The sequence below is a fragment of the Vanessa tameamea genome, chromosome 20 (assembly GCF_037043105.1).
Source record: "Vanessa tameamea isolate UH-Manoa-2023 chromosome 20, ilVanTame1 primary haplotype, whole genome shotgun sequence".
NCBI classification, from domain to species: domain Eukaryota; kingdom Metazoa; phylum Arthropoda; class Insecta; order Lepidoptera; family Nymphalidae; genus Vanessa; species Vanessa tameamea.
The window spans coordinates 9,504,126-9,529,081 of NC_087328.1; the positions used below are offsets into that span (position 1 = coordinate 9,504,126).

General features: G+C 31.4%; 2 protein-coding genes across 2 annotated transcripts; both read right to left on the reverse strand.

Annotated features, from left to right (window-relative positions):
* Positions 1-245: 245 nt before the first annotated feature.
* On the reverse strand, positions 246-23,187 carry LOC113401625 (acyl-CoA synthetase short-chain family member 3, mitochondrial). Its single transcript, XM_026641612.2, has 12 exons — positions 22,857-23,187; positions 17,201-17,351; positions 7,079-7,223; positions 6,397-6,541; positions 5,750-5,846; positions 5,061-5,260; positions 4,684-4,915; positions 4,146-4,305; positions 2,670-2,817; positions 2,083-2,228; positions 1,698-1,929; positions 246-968 (listed from the first exon to the last, which is right to left on the reverse strand). The coding sequence occupies exons 1-12, from the start codon at positions 22,966-22,968 to the stop codon at positions 691-693; spliced, it is 2,046 nt and encodes a 681-aa protein (XP_026497397.2). The 5' UTR covers positions 22,969-23,187; the 3' UTR covers positions 246-690.
* Positions 13,454-16,329, reverse strand: LOC113401628 (THAP domain-containing protein 5-like). Its single transcript, XM_026641616.2, has 4 exons — positions 16,153-16,329; positions 15,528-15,711; positions 14,323-14,433; positions 13,454-14,124 (listed from the first exon to the last, which is right to left on the reverse strand). Exons 1-4 carry the CDS (start codon positions 16,227-16,229, stop codon positions 13,714-13,716), a joined length of 783 nt encoding a protein of 260 aa, XP_026497401.2. The 5' UTR covers positions 16,230-16,329; the 3' UTR covers positions 13,454-13,713.
* Positions 23,188-24,956: the final 1,769 nt, after the last annotated feature.

Here is a 24,956-nt window from a genome sequence, read left to right on the forward strand (position 1 = left end):
TACTTTTTAAACAGTATTTTGTACAGAAGAAATTCCACCTTTATAATAATAAAAAAAAAAAATTAACAAATACGAGCACCGTAAGTCAAATTATAAAATTCGTTGAAATAAATTCAAAACTCTAGTACCTATATGAAAATAACAATAAAAAATAAATAAAAGAACGTTACAGGCAAAATGGACATTTATACATGTATCGTAATATATTTTTAAGATATATATTATCTTATATGTAAGCTATACAAATAATATTAAAAAGCTGTCATTAAAGAAATCAGATTATTTTAATGCTCCGTATATTTTCAGTATAAAAACTGAATTGTCAATAATAAGATAATAAGGAAACGCAGTCGGACTATTCATAAGGAGAAAAAAATGGCAAATATTTTATCTTCCTTTTACTGATTATAACGTTAACTAGTGTTGGGAGACTGCTCTACAATTCGATTGTTTTCAAAGCATTTTTTTACACTGTCACACACACACAGTCAATTAATCTATCATATCCGATAGTTATCAATACCGCTACTAGGGAAATCAACTTAAGCTATTTTTAAGTATACATCATAGTATGTAATTATAAATTTCACCTAAGTACATTTATTTTCTTTTCAATTAATGTTTAATAACATGCTATAATTATCGTATTTGAATATAAACAAACTCCATAAGTATATGTTATAACAATGATCACATCTCTGGATCAGGAGCATTAATAGCATAACCAAACTTTTGTAAAGCAACCTTTATTTCACCGAAGACACTAGCGTCCTCTATAGTCGCGGGTAGTTTAATGAGCTGCGATCTTGCTAGCTTGGAGATAGCACCACGTAACGCTTTACCTGATCGAGTGCGAGGTAACGCTGGCACTGCCACTGCTTTCCGGAATGCAGCTATCGGACCGATCAAGTGTCGAACCAAAGCGATTAGTTCCTGTGTAACTGTGTTTTCTTGTACTATTTCTTCATCTACAACAGAAATAATTATATTCATATTGATATATAATTCAAACCTTTATATATTGAAAAGCAAATAAATAATAAAGCCGAAACTAATTTAAATTAGATAGTGTCTGCTTCAAATTATATATTATGCTTACAATGTACTGGTACATGTTAAAAATTAATATGATAAGTTACACAATAGTACGTTGACTGATATATCTTGTATAAAAAAAATACATTCAGTTCATTTCTATGCGTTTGCGTATGGTTTGCAATTTTAATTTGTTTGCAATTTCATACAGTTACTACTTATATAAAGGTTTTTGTCATAGTAAAAACGTTGTAACAAATACAATGTTAACTAGAACATACAATTGGAACGCATTCTTGGTATGGCCTAGGTTTAATTAACGTTCATGAAATATAAATTTAAGGCAATGTCCAGCAAATTGAATGTAACAAAAATATATTATATTACACTTAATTATCGGATAGAATCAAAATATTCTTACACACTACAATATTGAATAGTCATATTATACAGCCGCGAGATCTAAGTGGTATGTCCGTTGTGCCTTTATTGTGTATTGTTATAATTTTACTGGCTCACTTACACTTTAAGTATTGTATTTCGTATCCAACCTTGGGCATGCACAGAGGTCTTATAATAAATAAATGATTTATTCAACGTACAGAAATACATCTAAACAAAACTTTAATATTTTTACCCGAATAAAAACTCAATAAACTTACCATCCTGAGGGGGCCTCAAGACATACAGACATAAAGGTACATCTCCTTTAGTAGGATCTGGAGCTCCAACAACTATGGCATCAGCAACCCTTGCGTGTTTCAACACAACATCTTCAATCGCAGCCGTGGAAAGTCTATGGCCAGCTACGTTAATGACATCATCAGCTCTTGCTACAACCCAAACTGCGCCTTCTGCACTTATCCATCCCATATCTTGTGTATCGTAGAATCCCTAAATTATTTTAAAGAAAATTTAGTTAATTTATTTTACGCTATAAATGATGATATTTTCCAACTGAGATAGTTTACTGGTGATTTATATTTATATATATTGTGTGTTAAATAATAGTATTTATGTACAAATGAGTTTAAATCTATATCTTACCGGATAATTGTCGAAATAAACTTTTTTAAATCGATCATCAGATTGCCACAGCGTTGACGCAAAGCCCGGCGGCAAGGGTACTTTTGCAACTAGACGCCCAACTTCTCCAGAATGGCATTCAGATCCATCTTCTCTTAACGCTCGCACTAAAATGTTATTTTTATTTTTCATACAATTTTAATTTTTTACTACACACTTACTCAAGATAACTTAATAACTGCAGCTATTATTTTTTAATAATACTATATTAATTTCTGACTTAATGGTTACATCGCTATTTAATTGGTGAAAGTAACACGAATTATTTACTTTATAGAGTGTCTTCAGAATAATACCTCATTTTCATACATACATTTTTAAAGTATATAACATACAAAATTAAATAAAATGCTACAAGGACACAATATGATATAAATAATGTAATAAACATAACCATTATATCTGACTGTGCATAAACGTAGGATATTCCAAAGATATATAAGGCCTATCCTGTGAATGCTTTGCTGTAGAAAAATGAGAACATGTAGAAAATTTTCAGCAGAATATCGCCATTGGAATGGAAATAAATAATGCCATCATATACTCACGATCATATCCTGGAACTGGGTAGCCCGTTGAATGAGGTCTCACACCTTTAACGCCATAGCCAATACAGGCGGCTGTTATTGGCGATCCTGTTTCTGTCTGCCACCAGTGGTTTATTACTGGAACGCCGAAAATATTTTCAGCCCAGTGCTGCACAAAATTATATTATACAGTTAAGCACAATATTACATTATTTTTGAATTTGCCATATATCTATTTTATTAAAGATTTGTTATATTGGAACCAAGAAAGTAACTAAATTTTGGACATAATTAATTGATCGTTTTCGACCATTGTAGACTATTCTCGAGAGAGATTATTTTGGTTACATAGGAGATTTTATATATCATTTTATATAACGTTTCTTTTATTATTATATTATCTATGCTAACTTGCTTACTTGCTATCGAGAATTTATAAACTAAATATCGACCCGACGCGAAATTTTAACCTTGGTATATGTCATCTTAAAAGCTAACCACAACACCAACGAGGAGAACAATCTTTTTTTTCGTAAGATTTAAGTACCTATACATTGGTAACTTAATCTTCGATTAAGAACGGTTTTGAAGGTCTGGAGACCCTGTCGCCACAAAGGAGTGAAGGTCCTGGAGCAACGGAAGAGAGGCCCCTAATTATTATTTTAGTAATTAATATGAATATTTTCATTTATTTCAGGTTTGTCAATTATTTATGAACTAGTAGTAAATAAAAAATTGACAAACTTGAACTACCAGCTACTAACTGTTAAAGAGTAATTAGTAATATTATAATAATTTGACTATATCTAGATATCTAGACATATATTAGACTAAAATTGTTAACTCGACGCAATTACATATGTGAATCTTTCTTGTGGAAGCCCCCGGGAACCTGCCTCGGTTGTCCTCTCTAAATCCAGTCCTGTCATCGATTATAAAACGTGCTTTGCAATAACTTAAAACATTTTTTTAAACTGACTGTCTAATGAGCGTACATTTTGACTTGTTGGACCGAAGCTATTAATATGTAAATTATCATTCACCTTTATATTGACCTGCGTTCAATAAATAAAAACAGTTAATTTAACAAGTAAAATATATGACGGTGTCTTTTTTTACATATACTTTTGTACGCATTTTTTCAATAAATAAATAAATATTGGACAACATCACATACATTACTCTGATCCCAGTGTAAGTAGCTAAAGCACTTGTGTTATGGAAAATCAGAAGTAACGACGGTACCACAAACACCCAGAGCCAAAATAACATAGAAAACTAATGAACTTTTTCTACATCGACTCGGCCGGGATTCGAACCTGAGACCTCGGAATGGCGTACCCAAGAAAACCGGTGTACACACTACTCGACCACGGAGGTGTTGTGTGCTTATTAATTGTATACAATTTACAATTCAATATAAAAATGACTGTCCGAAACATTAAATAAATAAAATGAAGATGATTGAAGTTATATATGTTGTTGCATCGTCCTTACCCTGGTATCTTGATCACAATGTTCACCAGCAACGACGATAGTTTTCAAAGATTTGCTGCAATATCTTCTGGCATACTTTCCCACTGGATCTGTTCTTTTTAAAACTCGGAAAGCAGTCGGAATTGTAAAGAGAGCATTCACTCGATGTTGCTCTATTATTCTAAAAAAATATTAATTTAAATTATTTGTAATATATTTTATTATTTATAAACTTTACAGAAAACACACAGGATTTAAACAAAATTAGTATTAATATGTTACATTGTTTAAATCAGTTGTTTTGAGAAAGAGAATAACCTGATGTTGTAAGTTCACTTCCGCAAATTAGCATTGTAGGAAAAATAAAAACACTTTGAATACGCCGCTAACCACAGGATTAAAGACATTATGGTTTGTGTCTATAATAATTAGACTGGCTCATGGCTCAGGTAACAAAAAGAACCGGTAAAATAGACTGTAAGTAGGTGGTACCAAACCAGGCGGGCCCTATAACTAGTGGATTTGAGATAGTAGGTGGTAAATAAAAAAAAATAATTACCTGAAGTACTGTCCAGGATCAGGAGTTCTATCGGGTTTTCCTTCATACAAAACAGTCGTTAAGCCAGCCAAAAGCGGACCGTAACAAATGTAAGAATGTCCAACAACCCAACCCAAGTCTGAAGCAGCCCACCATACACCTCGCTTCAAACCATACACTGCGTTCATAGACCAGCATAGTGTTGCTGCGTGACCACAAGGACGTTGTATACCCTTCGGGTCATCAGTTGTACCTAAAATATAAATAATAACACGTGAATTTTTTCTTAATACCTGTCACTTGCAGTAAGTCATTAAAATTATATTATATTTATAAACAATATGATATTAATAAGAGTGAAGTTCAAAAGAAAACTTGTAAATCAAAAAAAATCTTACCAGATGTATATAATATGTATAAAGCCTCATTAGCTTCCGTTGAAACACAAGGCACGGGTTCAGCTTTAAGCGCTTCATCCCAAGAAATGTCTCTATCTTTTTCCAATGAACATTCAAGCACGCGTCTCCGTTGAAAGATTATGCATTTATTAGGCTGATGTGAACTCTGGCACAGGGCTTCATCAAGTATATCTTTGTACCTAAAGCGATACGAATTTTAAGTTAGAGCTTTCATAATTTTTATATTATAAATTTATCATTTGTAATTTAAGTCTGCTGTGAAACATTTATTTTAGTTCCATAAAAATGTGCTACTCCTTAAAGATTAGAAAATCAGATATTTTTCTGGAAATCAAGAGATGGATATTGTGATTTCATATTTAACAATTAAATTAATAAATTTAGAATAGTATGAGTTAGGTGTAAATAACAAAGGTAAAATCATTTGTTTCGACTTTTATTATGCTGAATATTAATCGTAATTGAATCTAAGTTGCCTGCCTTGTAAATTGTAATAAAGCAACAAATCTAAAATGGTTTATATTCAAATTTACCAATTTCTAGTGTCGCAGTAACTTGTCCATGGATTTTTTAAATATCTTACATATTATATCAACAAATTTTGCGAATATTATATACTTAAATAAACATTTAAATTTGTGTGAAGTATTATATAAAAATATACAAACCGGACTATTTTATTTGGTTCCACTCCACAGCTGGCTGCTATGATAACGGTTGGTTCCGCGTGTTCAATCCTAGTTCTAAGTTCTCGTGCAGCAAATCCTTAAAGTAAAAACGACATTATATTTAATAAAAAGATGCGTCTTTTGGAATACAATCTTTGCGATGATTTCTATACTTTTGAAATTCCTAATATAAATTTTAAAATAAATAAAATGTTATATTAATTTCAGTTATTGGTATATACCATATCGCCATATAAGGCGAATCGGCAAATGGGCCACCTGATATTAAGTGGTCACCAACACCCATAGACATTGGTGCTGTTAGAAATATTAATCATGCTTTACACCGCTAATACGCCACCAACCCCGCTAACTAAGATGTTATGTCCTTTGTGCCTCTAGTTTCACTCATTCTTCAAACCACTGTTTATCAGCAGAATACTTAATGAGTGGGTGGTCTCTATCTACCATAAAGTAAAATTTAATCTATAAGACATTATTCGATGTGCAATAGATAACGACATAAGCTAGTTACATCATAGAAAATTTTTAAAATGATTCCGCGTCATATTTTTCCATATTTAAATAAAATCAATTATAATATATGAGACATTTCACGAATGTACATCAAAATAATGAGATTTTACCTCCAAAAACAACAGAGTGTATAGCTCCAATTCGGTTAGTCGCTAACATGGCTACAACTGCTTCTGGGATAACAGGCATGTATATTACAACTCGAGAACCCCTGGTCACGCCTAGTGACGACAGCTTGCCAGCTAACCTTGAAACCTTTTAAGGAAAAAATATATTTAACTATCAAAAATATCTATGCTTATATAACAGTTACTGTAGCATCTGCTAAGAGGCCTAAAAAAATGTTAAACAATTAAAACGAGTTATTTAAATGAGAATGTCTCTTATTCGATTTATTTAACAATTAATTACCTATTCGTAATCGTTCTCAATAATAGAGCAAAGACAAAAAAAAAACTTTGACATTAAATTAACGCTATATCAGTAGTCAAGATCTTGAATTATCTGTGGTATTAATTATAGATTCGTCAAAATGACCTATGTTGATAACGAAACTTTGGAATTAAAAGGGTTAAGTGTATTATAATTTTGTAACATTAGCAATACATAGATTTCGATCACGTCACAATAACACAAAAACTTGCGTAAACATATAAATTTACGCAAATAAGTAGTAATTTTTTTACCGCTTAATCTACACAAACCTAATGGAACCTTATCTCAAGCTGGTTAACTGAAATTACGCGTATTCTGGAATATATATTACTTACATCTAAGCTATTTATCTCTCACCTGATCTTGTACTTCAGAATATGTGATTCTTTTTACAGTGTCGGTCAAAGGTGAGTCGTAGACTAGTGCTATCTGATCACCCTTGCCCCCCGCCACGTGACGATCCACAGCATTGTGACACACAGACATCTCTCCACCTACCCACCTAACAGAAATTTTAATCAAATAACACACATTGAATAAACTAAATAAAGTAACATTTTAGCATTTGAGCAAAGGAATCCTCCTCTTTGAAGATAAGTTTTGCTGCTTACTTTACCATGCTGCCTCAATTAGATCTCTTTACGAAGTTTTCTTTTACCGCAGTAATTATTTTAAACCAAAGGTAAGGTCGTGGTCATGGTATTGCTTGACCGATAATCATTTTATATCCGTATTCGTAAAATTCTCGTTTTTTAGCCACTGAGCCATATAGTAATCTCGGTCATCTTAGTACGCGATAGAGGCTTACTAAGACTTCAAGCGTCAGATGTGCAGTGAGACTTTGAGAGTCAGATATGTTTACATATCAATTCTCGTGAGTATATTGTTTTTTTTTTTTTTTGTTATAATCTTGCAGCTTTATTTACTTATTTTATTAGCTGCCAAATCTGACTTCGTACTGGTGAGTTAAGAATTTTAGACTAAGTTAATCGTACAAAAAATGTTTACATATCAATTCTCGTGAGTATATTGTTTTTTTTTTTTTTGTTATAATCTTGCAGCTTTATTTACTTATTTTATTAGCTGCCAAATCTGACTTCGTACTGGTGAGTTAAGAATTTTAGACTAAGTTAATCGTACAAAAAATGTCATAAAAATTGCGTACTTACGTATTAACGACACTGCAGCGAAATATATACGAATGCGCCATTATAGGTTAGGTTAAGTTTTGTTTGTTTATTATATATAATAATATGGCGTCAATACGTAAGTAGGTACCCAAAATTGTTCTAGCCGTCAAGGTAAGAACCCAGTATGTTTGCCTATTTTAGTTTTTTCGTATTCATGAGAAAATAACAATATATTTTTTGTACATAAAAATAAGATCTGTAAACTGATCAAAAAATATCTTCCATAATAACAAAAAATGAGAAAATCATAAAACAATTTTTTTACACTTTTTTTAGCAAAAATGACCTTCTTAAAGACCTTACTTAAAGGGAACTCGGTGGTTTTAACATAAGTAGGATAAACAGGTGCATTTCTGAAAATCCCTTACCTTCGATTGATCTGAATTAGAAGAGAGGCAAAATACATGCAAATTTTGTTACGAGGTCAAGTTTAAGAAAAAATACAGTAGAATCCGCTTATAATGACTCCGCCTATATTGACCAACCGTTTATTGTGACGTACTTACACCATGAAGTTTGGTTCTCATATAAAATTATTTGTTTAAAAGTCGGATATAATGACTTTCCTCATAGTGACAGTTCGCTTATTATGAGCCATTTTTAATAAATTGTGTCCGGTTATAGTGACCGATATGATTCTTTACACCTTCGGTAATGTTCCCGGCGACGTTCGGCACCTGGCTCATTGTTTTTAATCTGAGTGAGTAATTTTCACTCAAAGGTCGTCTGCAAATTTGTTCATAGCAATATTGAAAATGATAATTTGACCATGGCTATGTCTTCTATACACAATAGTATTAGAGACTGTTATTACAAAAAAATGAAAAAAACAAAAGCAGACAAAAATTACAGATTACTTACATTAAAATATGAAAAATATAGTACATACATACATACATGTTTCGTATGTACTTATTACGTGCAAAATATATATGTATATATATACTATATATTATTTTTTTTTTCACAAAACGCTTTATATGACGTCCGGTTATTGTGACGTGTTTGTCAATTCCCTTCGATGTCATTATAAACGGATTCCACTGTAATTTTATTCGGTGTAATAAATATTGTACTTTAATGTCCGACAAAGGTTATATGGTTGATATTTTTTGATCAACGCAATTTTCATTTAGCGCCAATCCCCTTGTACAATACCCTTTTCCAGACTTTTACGGAAAAGAAAAGCAATAGGGGCTTTGATAGATTGAGCACAACGTATTAAAAAGATAGCTGGGAGACCATCGGAACCTGCAGACTTATAGAGGTCCAACCTAAGGAAGTGTTTTTCTACTGTGGAATCGTTTATTTCAACGTGACTTAGGTCAGCAATTTGCATGGAGCCATCATTGACATAAGATAAGGTGTGCAGATTTCGAGAGACTTGAAAATTAATGGCGGTGTAGCGAGCAAGTTCATCATGTACAGACATAACATACATATAATTGTATTCAACTAACATGACTGTATTTTTAGATGGTGAAAAAGAGTGAGTTTCTTGCCGGTTCTTCTGGGTCGAATCTACATTCCGAACCGGTGGTAGCTTTACTTTAAATAGTTTGTTAAATGACGATTCAAATGTGCTCGTAAAAACCTATTTGAATAAAGTATATTTTGATTTTATTTGATTTGTAGTTTTCATGACACTCTGTGCGCGCATTATAAAAATTATCCTTCATAATTTATTCCATATTTCGCGCCAGAAGTTTAGGAGCAATCTTCAAACTTCAAAAACCTATTCGTAATAATTTTATTTTTAATTATTCGGACATCTATTATGACATATGTAGACGAACGAATAGACATTAGCGTTATAAAACATATTAACCGTTCCTTACATGGCCAATGTGCTACCAACTTTGAAAACTAAAAAGTTCTATCCCTCGTGCCTGTAGTTACACTGGATCATTCACCCTTCAAACCGAAACACAATAAAAATAAGTACTGCTGATGGACTGAATATTTGATGAGTGGGTGGTACCAATCCAGACGGGTTTGAACAATACATATTATAATCATGAATAAAAATTTGAAGTCCAACGAACTATTGGATCGAACATAATAGGCTATTTGACAATGCGAAAAATAAATTGTCAATTATTGTAATCAGTATATATTATGAGATTAAAAATGGTTATTTATGAACGAAAGTTGAAAATAATAATTAATTTATTCAAAAATTAATATATAAAAATGCATTTTTTTAAATGTTTGTCATGTGATATAAATCGCTTCTGATTGGTCGGGCTTATGACGACGTCACTTGCTTGTTAACCACGTTTGCCTACTGTATGTGGATTATATGTGCCACAGATTACAATACATGAAAGTGACGTCACCGATCCCATTATCAATGGTAGCGCCATATTGTCAAAGTAGCGTTTTCGCGTGCTATTTAAATACGGAATTTTTAATTTGATATTTTTTAACAAATATGTACTAGAATTAAAAAAAAAAAAAACAACTTTTACTGGGTTAATAATATAAAATGGATTTTAAAATCTAATCAAATGGCCTATTATATTATTATTATTATTAGTTGTTTAATGAGAAACTTTAATAATAAGCCTAACTAACAATCTATGCGTGGATATATAACTAAACACAATTACATAAAATTACATAGTTCATTGAACTTGGTCTAAGGATTACTACACGTGTACAAATGACTTAATTGTTTATGAAATAATAATATTCCATCAATAAAAATTATATATTCACAAATATAATGCGTGAACCTTGTATTTTAAGTGTTTCATAAAAATCTTTAAACTTATCCGTAACGTTAATTTGTGACGCGAAGGAATTCAATGTGCATTTGCACATTTATTCCATTAATATATTACGAATAGCCGAGATGGCCCAGTGGTTAGAACGCGTGCATCTTAACCGATGATTTCGGGTTCAAACCCAGGCAGGCACCACTGAATTTTCATGTACTTAATTTGTGTTTATAATTCATCTCGTGCTCGGCGGTGAAGGAAAACATCGTGAGGAAACCTGCATGTGTCTAATTTCAACGAAATTCTGCCACATGTGTATTCCACCAACCCGCATTGGAGCAGCGTGGTGGAATATGCTCCATACCTTCTCCTCAACGGGAGAGGAGGCCTTAGCCCAGCAGTTGGAAATTTACAGGCTGATTATGTTTATGCTTATGTATATTACGAATATAAATACAACACAAGTACAGTACAAGCAATACCGACGACAGACGTTATCTGCCATATTATATATTAAAATCTTTTCTGAAATGCACTGTATATACATATTATTTTTATGATATAGGTAGGCGACCGGGCAAAGGGGCCACCTGATGGTAAGTGGTATATACCTACCGCCCACAGACTAATGTCTACGTGACCACTTAGTGTCTAGAGACATAGACACTACTTACGGATACCCTGCATTCTGTCAAATGATATAGTCTATAGTCTATACTATATCGAATCAATGCTTTAGATGTCCATGGACAATTATAACTTTTTTAATTAGTCAAGTATATTATTAATAGCGTACAAGATAGTATTAGTGATATTAGACGCTTCGGGTTTCAATGGCCTGCTTTATGAGAGGCAAATGGATAAACTCGATCTTTGTAATTATTTTACAAGTCCACAAACGAATGTATAGTGTTACGCGTACGATGTACGAATGTTCCTACTTACTAAATTGCAATATTACTAATTCAATAAGCAATTTTGTAAAGATAATATTAACAACATAAATATGATATCGAATTGACGCAATATCATTGGCTTGAATAATTGATCTATGATATTCATTAGGAATTCACGTAACAATGATGTTTTGAATGTCGACAAAGTTGTAAACGGAACTTTGAAAGTAAAATTAAAAATGACAGAAGTAGATAAGTGGAATAAGTTTTAATAAAAATATATTGATCAAGAACTGTTTGTAGAGCACAATACAAGAGAACTATTAGAAAATCACAAGGAAAACGTAAATCTAAGGTTTGTTTGATTAATTCGTTCTTCGATTGGAATAGGCTTATTGATCTTTTCAGTCGCGACGGCGCAACCTTCCACACTAAATTATCGGCTTGCATTATTATTAGTGACGCTTGAGCTTACATGACTTAATGTGCGTGAGATGACAAATGTAGAAAACCAAAGAAACCATTCGGGGATACTCCATACACAAACCCTCCGGCTGTGGATGCGTAAGAGGTCTCAAAGACGGTATTCAAGATATCCGTAGAATAATGCCAATTCCTTCTTCCTATTATCTCATAAAACATTGCGCTGATCCCCAATAAAAAAGATAAAACAAGTAATTAACCAATTACATAATCTTAAAAACGTTTATCCGTAAAAACAGTTTTCGTTTTAATGTAATCACTATTTGTTGTTCTCATTTAAATTGTATACAATTTAAATAAATAAGTTGAATTCAACTTATGGCAACAATGGTAAAATAACTGTTGTTAAACCTCGGAATGTAAAGCATCAGTTATTTTGCAACTGAACAACAATACTTCGTACTAAATATAACAACGGCTTAAAGAGAAAAAGCTGTTCATTATTATTTATAAAAGCTTAATAACAAAATAATAATTATTATGAATTTCTTTTTTTTTAACTGTTACTATAACACTCACTCGCAAATTTAAACATCCAAAATTTAAATTTGTTAATAAACATTGTAAAATAAGATAGCATTATAAAAATTATATCAATTTTTTTCTTAACGCGCCATAAGAACTACAACCATACCATTTTAATGTTTAAAAAAGGAGTCTAGATCAATTGTTGCGAAGTAATAGTTCTCATAAAAATAAAAAAATAAAAATGTAATCGTTTTATTTATATTATATTCTAATGGCAAAAGTAAATATAAATTAACATTGATGACTTGCTAACAGCTCTGTTTTAATTACGAGTTATTTCCAAAACATTGTACATTTAATCAAACAGAAAAATTCAGACATGAGAAACCTGCGAAACCTGCGAAAAAAACTCAGATAATATTAAAGGTGCTTAAGCTATTATTGTTGTCTTGAATTATTGTTTATTCGTAGGTTTTAATGCATGCGTCTAGTAGACACAATATATATATTCGTAATGGATAAATACGAGTGTAGTATGTGATGTCACGTTCAGAACAATAAAAATAAAGACAGTCTTGTAAAAAATGCGGCGTGTGGTTTAAAAGGATCGTAAGGACGATTTTCGGCTGTTAGTCCATATGACTCCTAGATATAGTGTTGCGTTTCAAGCGCAACAAAGAAAACAGACCGGATATAAAATGCTTGTGAGTGCGTAACTGTCATTGATACGCTCACAAGCATTTGTTAAATGCGCGCCGTATCACGTGTCGATCAATATCGCGTACTGAGTGCTGCCAGCTATGAAATACTTCCCCTTAGTCGTGAAAACATTCATTCGATTTGATTTTTATTTTATTTTTATTCTTATGTAATTAGAATGTATTAAATTTAATTGTATGTAAAATTATTCATATGGATATTTGGATTTAATATTTTTGCAATAAAATAAATAAGCAATTGTTCAAGAAGGTAATGATTTATTTTAATATATGAGCCTCCATTGCATAACTTGGTTATTATAATTTTGTAGAACCAAATATTTTTCTCGATTCTTTATATTGTATTATGAAGGAGATCGCTATAATAACACAATGTAGTCAGATTTTCCTCCTGAATATTTAGTAGAACTATTACACTTGTAGCACAACGCTTTCATCGCTTATAAATTAAAACAGGTTCGCGAGACAATACACTTGTCTCATTCAATTCAATTCTGATTCAAACATTTTTTTCTAATTTTTCTCTTTTTTTAGCGTTTCAATAACTTGTTTGAGGGAAGCTACTGTTTTTTTAAGTCGCAAGTTTGTCCGTCTCAAGGATTGGATTTTCAAGACATGTTTTTTTTGGAGTTTGATCCTCCTCCGTAAATCATGTCGCATTTTTGATCGTTGCGGTGAATCGTAAACAGAATCAAGATCAGAAAAATCTTCTTCTTCTTCCTCTTCTTTCTTCTCTGTTTCATTGTTTTCTTGCTGCCCATCGCCGATTTGACAGCTTATTACTTCCCAAGGTTTAAAACCTTTGGGACTGGGTGGTGTTACATCTTGTCTTGTTTTGTCAGATGTTTCCGTACAGAGAGATGAGTCATCCTGATTCTCTTTTTTAACATCGATAGATCCTTCTACAATAATTCCCAGAGGTTTCTAAAAATAAAACAGAGACTATACATTTGTTATTAACTGAATTGTTGTTTTATAAATCTAAAACCCTAATGAAATTATTGTCATAAATATAAAAAAAAAATTGCACCAGTTATCTATGAAGAAAATCGGTTGTGACGAATACCAAATAACTAACATAAGAAAGTAAAACTTATTTTCCTGATTCGAAACTAAACTTACTGTATCCTCTAAAGTGTTTGTCTCACAGTCACTTATTTTTTCTATTTTTACAATTTTTCCAACGAAATCTTCACTTTCATCATCTGATTTCACCGACGATAAAAACAGTGCCTGCAAAAGATGATAAAGGATGTCTTAGAACATAAAACACGAAAGTTTAATATACTTTTATATCAAAAGTGTTATTTTGTCCCATTAATTACTTCGTTATCGAAATAAAGGTGTCATATATGTCATACTTTGATTCCTTCATAACAATTTCCTACGTCAAAAATTGGCGCTCCTAAGCTAATAGAGAACCTGCGTAAAGTCTAGTGGCGTCTCTGTGATTATTTTTTTAATTTCATGCGTAAGGACGACCTGCCTAAAAAAGTATTCTATTACAATATCACGAAGCATGTAGTTTTTATATTTTTTTTCTTTACAATAATGACGAATTTAATAAATAAATATATTGCAATAATTATATTGAGAAAAAAAATATAAGAAAAATTTTATTACTGAGTCTGAGTCGAAAAATGTTAAAAACAAAACACGATCATAGGATTGTTGTGTTGTATTATGCCATACTTTCTTATATTACTTAAAGTTACAGTAAAACTGATTTAAATATAAAAATGTTGTCGTTTCCAACAAAACCGCATTTAAAATATGTATATTTATATATTATTTTTATTTTTAGCTTTCAAAAATCAAACTAATACGCTCTGGCTTCCACTCTTTAACATTTTTTTAAATATGGTCAAATATAAGTATAATTTTTCAACTTTTCTATCAGATTACGGCCGCAAATCCGGACAATTTATATTCGTATTTATATTCATTTTTTATTTTTAATAACAATACAACATTTCTTAATTTATAATTACTTTATATATAGTAAAGCGATCAGAATAAATTTCAATTTCTCTCTCATACTAAATGCTAAATTTCGTCAATCAGGACCTCTATACACTGGTTTAGCCTTTTCATCTGTACCTTATCGGAGCAAATAAAACTTTCCTTTTAATTTATATGGGAAAATAAATGAGATTTAAAAATATAGACGTTCAATTGGAAACATTAATAGAATTATGTGTTATTACTAATTCGGAAGTAATAATAGTTAAGAGATAAGAATATAAAATGAAAAAAAAATGGTAACTTAACGCTTCACGACTCCAAAAAGCTACCTTAAACTAAAAGATATAATAAATACTAAATACCTTGCAAGGGACAGCTTCTTTTTTTAACCTGCGACGCCCTTCATTGTTGACAAAATACAAATCTCGAGAACGGAAATGTTCTGAGCAAACAACTGTAGTTTTTGCTGGTTGCCAATTATCCTCTCCGCGGCTTTTTTTTATTATTTCTATCCAACGACTTTTCAAAATAGGATCATTAGGTACTCTAAAAGAATAGTTAGTTATTTTAGTAAATGATATTAAACGACAAAGACTAAGAAGAATAAGATTTCAATTTTATTAAACGCCCACTTGGAAAAAAAAACAGGCAGCACTGTTACTAAGTGGTGTGACTTTGAAATTTTTAATAAATATAATATTTTGGATCTTTTATATATTTTTTTTCAAATTACGTACCGTCACTTAAGAAATTTAATATTAAAAAAAATGGCAGCACTTTATTTGATGTTTTAATGATATATTTTTTATCCAAAAAAATATTTTATAACGAGACATAAAAAACTTTATTATTTAAACCCTAAGTGATTAATTTAAATTTTCGAAGCAGGCAACACTGTTTCTGGTGTCAAACGACGTTTACATCTTGACATAAGATAAATATAGAACTGGTTAAATTAATAGTTTATTCGATTTACATTGTACTTACCGGTGAAAGGTAACCTTTTTAGTTGTTTTCAATCGTCCTTTATAATTCCTGCACACTTTTATAGCACAAATCGTCATTTTAGTTAGCCAATTTTCACCGCAAAACGCGAACTATCTCGTTAATGACACTTCCAACACTGCGCGGTCGAGCCGAGAGCCGACTGTTGGCTGATATTTTTAATGACGTATACGAACTGGCGAACTCATACACAACGTCAGAGTTCAGTTTTTTTGTATAAAATAAGTTTTCGTTTATATATATACGTATTGTAAGCTGCTACAAAATGTTAAGAAACAGCTTAGCTTATTTTTTTAGGTATATAACTTATTTTATGCAAACTTTGAATGTCAAAATATGTAAATATCCTATAATTATTTGAAATTATACTTTTCGTGAAGTTATAACGTGTATTAATAATATCACTATGCTATTGCTTATCCATTGAGTTCTCTGGCGTAAATCCTACTTATACGTAGCTTGCTGGCGTCCTATCAGATAACAAAACACAAATCTAGACAGAATTATTTTACTACTTTTGTTTGTTATATTCCTTATTTTTTTACGCAGAGGAAACCTTTAGAAAGGTATCCGGTTTATATGGGATTCCTATCCACTAAAACCACTGCGTCTTCGACACGGATAAGAGAGGCTGCTGAATCGTGTTGATATAACGCATCCGCAGCTCTCCGCTTGCACGCTCCATTCTCAGGCGAATTGTCATAGTATAATTTATATTTTTAAATCTGTTAAATATAATATCTTATATTTATTTTGAGTGAGAGATGGTGTAATCCGCCTATTTAAGCGATAAATGATGGCACAAATTTATATTTTATATTTGTAGTGTTCGCATGGAAGCAACACTACGTTGACATAGATAGTTAAGTATATTTCAAGACATAGAAAATAAATAAACACATAACATATTTGTAAATATAGTCCTCTTTAAAATAGTCGTAGGTATGAAAGATCGAACATAAAACATTCTAATATTTATATGTATATTAATTATAAATATATTTTAATTAGACATTTAAAAAATACCAACCATTTTGTGAAAGGTGGGTTGCTGTTGTCAAGCACTCGTTCCCACGGCCGCGTCCATTCCAACTCCTTGCCAACTTCACCCCAGAATCCCTCGGGGTCAGCCAATGAACGTTTGTAGGCTCTCTGATATTCTTCTGTGACGTCACCATTATCTTTTCGAATAATATAATTAGTAAGGTTACTTTACATTTGTAGTTTTTATACTAATTCTAGCGGCACCTGCGGCTTTACCCGCGCGTAATTTATAAAACACAACCCCCGTTTTACCCCCTTAGGGGTGGAGTTTCATAAAATCCGTTCATAATGGATTCAAGTTTGTAGATGTTATAGTTTCTGAGATTTCGTGATTAATCAGTGAGTGGTATTCCGTTTATATACTTATTTATATATATAGATTCATCTTTTCATTCAATTAGATAAAATTTGATTGTGGTTAACCTCAAATTAAATTAATAAATTTTATAACTAACTACTCGGTCCGGCTTCGCATAGATAGAATAAAGACTTACATCAAACGTTTATGATGATTAGTGGTCACCACCGCCCATAGACATTGATGCTATAAGAAATATTATCCATTGCTTACATCGCCAATGCGCCTCCAACCTTGGGAATAATGTTATATCCCTTGTGCCTGTAGTTAAACGGGCTCACTAACCCTTCAAACCGGAACACAAAAATATAAGGTATTAATGTTTGGCGACAGAATATGCGATGATTGGTTGGTATCGAAATGGGTTTACACAATATATTGATGATTTTGATTTTTGAAGGAAAAACATACAAAAAAGCTTGTTTATGGATAAGTAATCTTATCGAGCGTACGTAGAACTTTTCATCAAAATCAGACGAATGGTTTGAGAACGCATAGAGAACAATTATTAGTTGTGACCTGCGACTTCGATCGCGTTGTAGAGGTTGGTCGTCGGGTGTTAGGAATAAAAAATAGCCTCTATCCTTCCTTGGGGTTCAAGCTTTTTCATTTGATTTCATCAAATTCGGTTCAGCAGCTTAACCATGAAAGAGCCACAGACAGACAGAGTTACTTTCGCATTTATAATAACATTTATAGATCGTAATAGCACGCATGGTAAGTATGTTTTGTTACTTTTATTGTACGATTTAACAAAATATTTTGCTTCTATTTAGTCATCATTTTACGCAGTTGTTATTTGTGAGGTACGTGTTTCTAAATTTAATATGTATATATTCAATTGAGTCTTTTGTTATACGTAACTGTAGTCATTAAATTAAATTACTGCAGTATTTTTATTTGTACACGGTTTGTATGAACGAGCAAATCGGTAGTCTATTGTTTAAAACGAATTAATTTATATATTTATTGTTAGAAATAAAAATATTTGTTTTATTTAATGACTGTGAATTTTATATAAAGAATAATATGATTGTTGTTTACATAAACCTATAGTACTGACCGATGTATAATTATTTTTATGTAACAGGTAGGCGGACGTGCTTATTGGGCACCTGATGTTAAGTGGTTACTACCGCCCATACACATTAGCACTGAAAGAAATACTTAGCATTTATACACCAATGTGTCATCAACTTTTGGAACTGAGATGTTATGTCCACTGTGCCTGCATTTACACTGGCTTACTCAAATTTCCAATTGGAACAGAACAATACTGAATATTGCTATTTGGCGGTAGAATATCTGATCAGTGGATGATACGACGTAATCGCGCTTATAAAGCCGAACTGCCAAGTATATCCCAATCTACCTAACACCTAACAAGAGCATACAATAACTTACTTAGGATACTTACGAGAACTATTTACGTATACTTTATTATAATTATAAGAGGATAAATTCCAAATAAACAATATTTGCAAAATGATGTAATATCATTGGTTGAGAGCTTGATTTATCTACGATAATCATAATGGATTTGACACACACGAAAAAATGGCGTTTTGTACGTTGACGAAACTGTTATCGAAACTTTGGAAGTAAAATTAAAGTGGATATAAATAGTTAAATGGGGGAGGTGGGGGCATGTAATAGTGTCCTCACTGACCCTACATCAGAACCAGCGCATGTTTTGTACAAATTAGTGGATGGTGTTTTTAAGAATCGATGTAATTAATCAATTTGTTAAATTTAATGTTTTGTAAGCACTATGAGGGTGGCATTTGCTTACAGAAAAAACCCTCTTTAAAATAAATGATAAAAAAAAAAAAATAGTTAAATGTGTAATAATGTATTATACATAAATATATATTAATCATAAACTATTAGTAGTGCACAATATATCTGAGTAATTATTATCAAATCGCATGAAAGGTTTTGCATCTAAGGTTTGTTAATCTTTTTTCCTACTTCCATTGGAATAGGCTATAATTGTATCAGCGCAATCGTTCACACTACTATAAATTTCGTGGTGTGCTTCTGAGGTTCAAAGCACATTTTTGAGTAAAATATGTATATTACAACATTTTGCTATTTGTCAAATGATTTAAAAATAAATTAATTATTCTGCTAAAACGCCATAAGCTTGACATTACTAACACCAATAATATAACGTAAAGGGCATGTCAATACTGGTCTATACTACGAGTAATATTATAAATGTGAAAGTAACTCCGTCTGTCTGCTGCTCTTTCACGATCAAACCATTGAATCGAATTTAACGAAATTTGCACGGAAGGACATAATTTACTTTTTTATGCCTAACTTACGAAAAACCCTTTACGAAAGAAAAGCCGCGGGCGTCAACTAGTGTTACATAAAATATAATTTATCAACATAATTGGTTCTATTCTTAGTACCAAAGTGCTTTAATATGGTCAACATTAGCTTATAGCATCGGACCAAAGATATTTTTCGATTGGTATACTGTGAAATATAAGCGATTTAAAGCGACGCATAAAACAATACTGGAACAACGGAACTATTTTTTATTCCTAACACTGGAACTCAATAGTTACAGGCCAAACTAATAGTTAATGACGTCAAATTGTCGCTAAGATCTTCTCTGAGTGAAAATCTTGAACAGTTATTAAGTTATACAAATAAAAAAAATAAAAAATTGTATATTGTTATTGTTCTATAGTTACTTTATTTAATTCCAGGGTGTTCTATTAAATTATAATATACTATTACTATTTATTTCTGATATAATATTATATATTCCACAGAAAAAGTCGTTGTGGAATGTTTGGAAGTCTTGCATATTTTGTACATCGTTCGCAGAAGTGAAACATTTGTTTCGATTTATCAAGTACCTACTGTACGACGCATGTTCTTGAATTTCCCAATATTATATTAACAGACGTCACATATACTGGTATTCATTTATGTGTAAAATTTAAATACGATATTATAATTGGATTAATCAGGTGAATAAAATCCTAAGATACGGAGTGTTTTACGATTCACGTGGATGTCAATGATGGAAGGAAGAAAGAGAAAATCTGTTAAGAAATTATGATACATTTATTCACCAAATGGCACGGTTGCAGCGTCGTGAAATAACCTTCACAAATATCCTTTAGGGAAAAGACGGTCTTTACTCGAGTGGAAATTTACTTGCATTGTTTTCAGACACACATCTTACTTCTCGGTTTTCGCAATTGCCGCCAAATCAAATAATTGTTGATATACATACATATATTTAACTCAACTCTGTTGTGTGTTGTGTGTGTGTTGTGTTTTTTTTCGTTCTTTCGCTGTTAAATTATATTTAATTGTTTCCTCTACTGAAGTTTTTTAAGTGTTAATTGGGTGTACTTAATTGCAAATATGTTTAATTATGGATGATCGTAAACGCTTGAAGTATTAACAAGAATGATCGCATTTATTGTTGAAACGCAATTTCAATGCTTAAAGCGAGAATAGAGGCAGTGGTGACAACTTTATAGTGGAATAAAAGTCCAAGCTTATCCTGGGGCTGTTAATATATTCACGAGTGTAACCAACTAGATTGGAATTCCAAAATAATTTTAGTAGTTTTTTCGAAAAATGACACCATCGAAATATTATATAAAATAGTGAAAAACTATCACAAATTTGAAACGATAATAATACCAAGTATAAAAATCTATAATCAAGCATACTATTATATTTTTTTTAATTTTTTGTAAGCAAAAATAAAAGAATCGATCGACATTGGATGATTGAATTATCTGTAACCAATATGGACATATTAAATTAGATCCGCGCTACACATAAGGTGGGTGGACCATGGAAGGGCACACTCCTTTGAAAGCCAACTATTGAAAATTCGTTATTGACATGTAAAGACATATTCCTTCTGCTATACACTAAGATGCATCAAAATCAAGGCCTCAGGTGCAGCGGCAAGTCGCATATGCTGCTATTGTGGCTATGCGATCTCATGCTTCGTAGACTTTGTCGTCGACGTTACAATTGTTAATCGCGCGCACAGAAAAACAAAGGTTTTTAGTTTAATAACGTATTATTATCTCATATTTGTTACTGTAAATTATCGTATAAGGATATGTTTATGGTATTTCAGAAAAATAAAATAGTTTTGCCTCGATATAAGCTAAAATATTGGTAGTATTCTTAGAAAAGTTGTTGGTTCCCTTATAAGGCCAATCAAAAATTTGACGGTTGGCCTAGCTAGGGTACATGGGCCTTACAAGGAGCTTTTACAAACCATATAGCATATGAACAGTTACTTTTTATTTATAAATACGTACCGTTACAGTTAAAACAATGTTTTATATTTAAAAGGTTTATTAATTTTTTTAAGTCATATTGAATACTTTTTTCAAAATTATTTTGACAAAACAATTGGAAGAGGATTTATCACAGCGAATCAAACGTTTTGCAAAACTGGGTGTACCGCTTACGCCTAATAGTTTCCATAATTTATCAGGATACAAGCCTTTTTATTTTGTAAGGGGTTTAAAATCAAGAACACTTTCAATATGTATGCACAAGAATGGCCGGACACAAATGGCTCAATATGTTTTTGGCTCGAAAGCCATCTATTTCAAAAAGAAAACCCCAGCTAATGAACCCAGCTAGAGCTCAAAAAATGAATAAGCCCATTGTAAAACAACATTTTGAAGAATCTCACTTCTTAAAAAAAGTAATTGATAATAATTGTTAGTTTGGCCTTACAAAGAACGGACCCATAAGAAGGCCATTTTAGGTAAAAAAAAAGTTTTAAATTTTATTATAAAACGCGTTAGCAAGTTATTTGATGTCAATTTTAATGTAAAATAATACTCATTACTACTATTTTTAAATAATTCCCATTAATATATTCTTAGTTATAGGATGGTGTTCAACTAATGTTCGTTGAGTTTCTAATTTTAGTAATATAAGTAATTTAGTGGTATAATTTTAGTAAAAGCACATATATCAATTGTTACAATTATATTTTTAAGTCAAACGACTGATGTATAATATTGGCCTTGTTTGGAGCCGTGTTCCTTGCAAGGCCATTTGGAAGAGCTTAATAAAACTTAATTTTAATAAAAAGTGATTAAGGTTAGCTTAAAAAAAAGTGATTTATATGGTACACAATAAAACAAAGTATTACTTAAAAATTTGATTCCTTCATTTATCCAGTTAATTAACGAATAAAAAGTGTTTACTCGTTAAGGTGGCCGTCCATGGCCCACCCACCTTATCTGAAAATACCATAACCAAAACTTACCATAATTTTCCATATCAGCAGGAGTCACGAAGGATTTCGTTTTTAATTCACTTATTGACGTTTCGAATTTCATCTTATCCATTTTGGATTTTATATCGTTATCTTGGTACATTTTTATAAAATATATTTTACGTGGCTGGCAATAAATATTATGCACTTTGGTGAACTATGCGTTTAACCGTCGATTCCGATGAATACGCGACACAGTAATGGTACCTTCGCAGGAGTTGACGTTCATTTGTATTCGTGTATATGAATGAGAAACCTTTGATCTACTGAATTATTAATAGTAAGTATTCGAACTGAAAAGAGTTTGACGATGTAAAAATTAAAACTGAATACGGCTTTGTATTCTAGATTAAGATACGGAATTGAATTTTAAATTATGTTTGAACAAGGTTAACTTCATAATGCTTTGATTTTTATTTCAAATACAACTAGTGGATCCCGTCGTGGTTCCTTTTTTAATTTAAGAGTATCATCTTAAATGACTTTTTCTACGTTTTTTCTCTAAATTCCTAAACTATTAATTCGTGCGATGTAATGTAGCGTTGTTGAACTGTTCTACACGTTTAAGCAGCTGGCCCAAAAACAAACGTTATGTTTTTGTTTTTCGATGTTTGTCCTTAAATATAAAAGTTTTGTGTAGATTCTTATTATACGCATGCGAAGCCGAGTCGATGAGTAGTAAAGTAAGGGTAGCAGACAATAAAAACGATACATATTCTCCGAATGTGATGTCTTGAAGATTGTTTTTAGTTTCTTGTAAACATATTGTATGGTGTTACCTACTTAGTACATTAACATAAATTTATATTTTTACGCTTTATCTAACTAATCTTTTAAAACATTGTACTAATATTTTGAAATTCAATGCGAAAGGCTTTTGCCTTGTGAACGTCGGTATAATTTATCCTAGATTAGGACGGATGAAACTTTACTTTTATATTTTATTGTATTTTCCATATACTTTTGTTATTTTATAGCTTTAGTTAATGTGGGAATGAAATATCGTCTAAGCAACGTACTGAATTGTAACTGGTATTTGGAACCCGAAGGGCAAGCTTTACCTCGTGCGGAGTTTACCAATAGATGTTTTGTGATATTGTTGATGCGTTATTATATAATATATTATATTTGTCAATCCATACAAAATTATAATTATGTTTAAATTATTTCCCAACGAATCGCTTAAAATGGTAAACACGTCAATACTAACAATTACGTTCATCAATACAAATTCTTCGATGGTTAATTTGTCAGGTGCCACAGACCCCGAGGTTCATGTCCGACAATTTAAATAATAATTCATGATTATATAGATGATTTATTTATTATACCAACTACAAAGCGAAAATCTATAAATATTTTTTATAACTATAATTAAATTATAATTGTTTTTTTTTTGGAGTGGGAAATGTTTTCCACATCTGCAAGAACCAGGCCTATATTAACCATATCGGGGCCCCTCGGCCGTGGCTGTTGACCCTTCTTTAGTTTCCTAAAATATTTTCACTATACAATATCGTATGAATTTTAATTACATTGACGATTAGTTTTTACTTATTTGTAAAGATTGATGTTATTATTGATAAAATATCACTCACAATGATTTCTTTAAAACCTTTTTTCCCAATTTTTGCCCAGACAGTTGCCTACTGGAGAATCCGTCTCTAGTATACTTTATTATTCTAGCAGGTAGGTATATCCCCCACCTTAAAACTATATATAATATAATTGGAAGAATTTTGAAGTAAGAAAATTTTGCGTACTCTTCATAGACTTGATACAGGGGTTATAATAACTCGGATTGTAGAAAGAGCGGAAAGTGGTCCGAAATTTCCACCCGGAATAAGGAGTAGCTCATGGGTCAATTTGAAGTCATTTTTTATTTGTGTAATATATAAATGATTGAAAGAAGAACATTGCTAAAACATAGGACATAAAAATAGGAATGTTTTTATATACCTAATCCAAGGCACAAGAGCATTTTCAGCTTCCAGTCTTTAATGTCGTATTTCTCAATTTAATTTTTATATTAAACTAAATTTTATTTTGATTGTTGTTCTAAGCGATGTGATATCTGTTTATCATAATATA

Bases quoted from the DNA above. Each gene is read 5' to 3' on its own strand.
- LOC113401628 (XM_026641616.2), bottom strand. From the start codon at position 16,229: ATGACGATTTGTGCTATAAAAGTGTGCAGGAATTATAAAGGACGATTG. The intron at 15,712-16,152 runs GTAAGTACAATG...CTATTCTTTTAG, and splicing joins AAAAAGGTTACCTTTCACCG to AGTACCTAATGATCCTATTT. The intron at 14,434-15,527 runs GTATTTAGTATT...CATCTTTTGCAG, and splicing joins AAGAAGCTGTCCCTTGCAAG to GCACTGTTTTTATCGTCGGT.
- LOC113401625 (XM_026641612.2), bottom strand. From the start codon at position 22,968: ATGTACCAAGATAACGATATAAAATCCAAAATGGATAAGATGAAATTC. The intron at 7,224-17,200 runs GTTGGTATTTTT...AATTTCTGTTAG, and splicing joins AACCCACCTTTCACAAAATG to GTGGGTAGGTGGAGAGATGT. The intron at 5,261-5,749 runs GTTTGTATATTT...GTATCGCTTTAG, and splicing joins GAACCAAATAAAATAGTCCG to GTACAAAGATATACTTGATG.